Below are 3,787 nucleotides of genomic sequence, written 5' to 3'. Positions count from 1 at the left end.
TGGATTGTAACTCCATTTATTAGGATTAAAAACTATTATTATCGTTGTCTGTATTTGTTGTCTATGTATAGACAATATTTAACAACTAGATACAGTTAGATGTATCTAATAATTATACACAGATAGATACAGATATATCTATTTATTAGGATTAAAAACTATTATTATCGTTGTCTGTATTTGTTGTCTATGTATAGACAATATTTAACAACTAGATACAGTTAGATGTATCTAATTATTATTCACAGATAGATACAGATATATCTATTTATTAGGATTAAAAACTATTATTTTTGTTGTCTGTATTTGTTGTCTATTTATGTATATATTTATTATTAAGAATATTTGGTAACTGTATTTTTTACAAACAGATACAGATATATCTATTTATTAGGGATAAAAAGTAAACTAATTGTTGTCCGTATGTGTTGTCTCTTTTGTGTTTTTTTATATTACATAAATGATATTTATTAGCTTTATTTTGATAACTAGATACAGTTAGATGTATCTATTTACTTATATAATTATTATTCAGAATATTATACTCTAGACAACATATGGTTATATAATCGATAAAAAATCAGTAGATTTTTATAGATTTTTTTCTTTTATAAGATCATTATGAATTTGTGATTTTTCATGCCGTTTAAGGTTATGTTTAACTAAACTTCTACCACATTCACATGTTATATTTTCAAATAACTTATCTTTGTTTGCTTCATAATATCTATTAGTATAATAACATGCACACTGATTACATACATTACGATGACCATCTTTTCTAAATTTATCAATATGAAATTCATTAATATTTTTTTCATTTTGACATCGACTACACTTTTTGATAGTATCCATTTATTACACACAAAAACTATAATTTATTGTTGTCTAAATTCTAATACATGCACTTTTTTATCTGATCTTTCAATCATTCCTTTATATACAATATTACAACCAATTATAGTTGTACAATCATCCCAACCAATCATTTGTGCATATCTATCTGGTAATATTATATTAAATTCATTATTAAGTTCAATAAATGTTTTAAAACCTAATTTAGTATTTTTGATTTCTACATTTGTAATATGATACACTTTATCCACTTCAATGTCACATAATTTCACCAACGGTGTATTTTTATTAATACTATTAAGTCTAGTTAATAGTTCCATTTATATAGAAGAAAAATGTTTTAATTGTTGGATTGTATTGTTTAGTACAATTATTAGTTCTGATATTAACGAAGATGATTTAATACAATCTATACCAAATAGTGATAAATCAAATATACCATACTTTACTACTTTTTTGGTGAATTCATTATATTCATAAAAGGCATCATCTCTAAAAAAGTACAACATACCATTAATGTACCTAAATACTGAATTTATACCAGTTGGTAATCCAGAATATTCTCTACTTATAATACCACGTACTTTATATTTAAAATTACATTCATCTATTTCAGCATAGAAAAAGTCATTAAAGAAAATGAATGTTCTACCAGAATTAAGTGTTCACTATACCATTTAATTTGAAATTATTACGTAAACCTATACTAGATAGTGGTTTTGGATATCCTGATATCAATTGTAATGTATGTAAATGTATCATATATATCATATTATTGAAAAATATAACAAGTTCACCACTAGGTCTCTGATATATACCATCTATACGGTTTACATCATTTGGTAAAAATGTTAACCAATCAGTTATTAATTGTGATTTTGGTATTGTATTTTGAATTATCCACACCCATTTCTAATAAAAAACATATAAAATCCCATTCATAAATAATATGTGATCAATATGTTTAGTTTGACATAATGATATAGGTTCTGATTGTATAGGTGGTGAAATTGGTTTAATTGGTACTTGTGTTGGTTGTGTTGATTGTTTACCAAATAAACTGTGAATAGCATCAATATCATCAAGAGATAATTCTAAATGAGATCCATTATAGTATGCATACATTACTGAAATATAATCATCTGAATGTCGTAGACCTAATGAATGACCAATCTCATGTATTAATACTTCAAATAGATTTGTTTGTCCTTTTGGTGTATTAGTATTCATCTCTAAATACCATATTTCATCATCATCCATATGTATTTCTACAGGATTATTATTCATATCTGGAAAAAATGCATGACCTAAAACAATACCTTTACCATCTAAATCCTTTGAAAAATGTATACTTTTATCAATTTCAAATTTATGTTTACGTCTTTTATTTGTAATTAAGATATCAGGATTATTGCTATCATGTTTAAACTGAATATCTATTTTATCTTGCCATATTTTAAATGCTGCATCAGTTAATTGTAATACTTTTTTAGTAGCACCTTTATAATGCCATTTAATATGTTGCTTATTCCATTTATACAAACTAGTTCTATAGCTACCAAATTCATCTTTTACACCACATCTAGGCATGTTCATAAAATTTAAAGTATCATCACTTAATTCACCACTTATTTCAAGATTATATGTTAACTGAAATAACATTAATGCCTCTCTAAATGCATCATCACTAACATGAGTATTATCATTAACATTTGTAATATCTAAATATCCATAATCACTTAAATACTTTATTGCTTTACTCTTATCATTGGCATATATAATTTTAAACAACAATAAGAATATTATTGTTTTCATTTATATAGACTTAAAAACTTCAATCTTAATATTCTCATTCGTATCACTAAAATATAAATCAATAATATGGTTATCTATAGTTGAAGAAAATTCCCAATCAGATAATGTAATTGATTCTTTAAAATTTAGAAATACCTTTTCACCGTAATTATAAATAATGATTCTATAAGTTTTATACAACAATTTTTCATATTTAATATAACCAATTCTAAGGTTATTATGTAAATAAAAATCAATGTTGAATTCTTCAAGTTTAGATATGACTTCTATCAGCCTCATTTATTAAATTCAAAAATAAACAGTTTGTTTCTTAAAATATTCATAAACAACACATATTTCCTCACCATTCAAAGATTCGTCATTTAACTGATTAATGAATATAGAAACATCATCATCAGGATAACAGACAGATAGAAAAAACAGAAGTTTGCACTTCTTCATTTATATATATAAAAATTATTCACGTAATTACGTTGTCATTACTGACCCAACTATTATGTGAATTATCAAATCCTAACGATTTAACATATACTTTATCACCTTTTGTTCTTAACACCTTTTCAATAAAATATACATCTGGATATTTTGTTTTCTGTATTTCATGTTCATAAAAATTACCTTTAATATCTTTTAATTTATATGTAATTGGATCTGAATAAATAACATCTTCAATTTCAAATAATTCTGTTGACCAATTAGCAGTATATCCTTTTTCAAATATTCCTTTTAATTTACTTATTCTAACTTGATCACCAATAGAATATTTAGCTTTATATGGATATATTACAGTAGCATTTGGTTTATAATTTTTATCATTAACATCTATTGGTTTCATATTTATTGTACTATGTTTAGTATTATTATAGTCATTTACTAGTTTTGGTAATATATCAACCCATTTGTAGTTACCTTGAATATCAAATTGTTTCCACATTTTCTCTTTTAGTCTTCTATTAAACCATTCTACAACAGATGCTTTAATTTCAGTAAATGTAGAATAGTGGTTAATATTATATATTTTCATTAGTTTATTAAAATATTTATTATAAAATTCTTTTCCATTATCTGTTTGTAAATGTTTTGGTGATCTAATTTTAAATATATTATCAAATGCATT

General features: G+C 23.8%; 1 protein-coding gene across 1 annotated transcript; it reads right to left on the bottom strand.

Annotated features, from left to right (window-relative positions):
* Positions 1-1,767: 1,767 nt before the first annotated feature.
* Positions 1,768-2,670, bottom strand: LOC126235597 (matrix metalloproteinase-14-like). The gene has a single exon (XM_049944348.1). It carries the CDS (start codon positions 2,668-2,670, stop codon positions 1,768-1,770), a length of 903 nt encoding a protein of 300 aa, XP_049800305.1.
* Between the last annotated feature and the right edge of the window lie 1,117 nt (positions 2,671-3,787).

The sequence above is a fragment of the Schistocerca nitens genome, chromosome 1 (assembly GCF_023898315.1).
Source record: "Schistocerca nitens isolate TAMUIC-IGC-003100 chromosome 1, iqSchNite1.1, whole genome shotgun sequence".
Classification (NCBI taxonomy): Eukaryota; Metazoa; Arthropoda; class Insecta; order Orthoptera; family Acrididae; genus Schistocerca; species Schistocerca nitens.
This window is presented reverse-complemented; position numbering and strand designations above follow the sequence as displayed.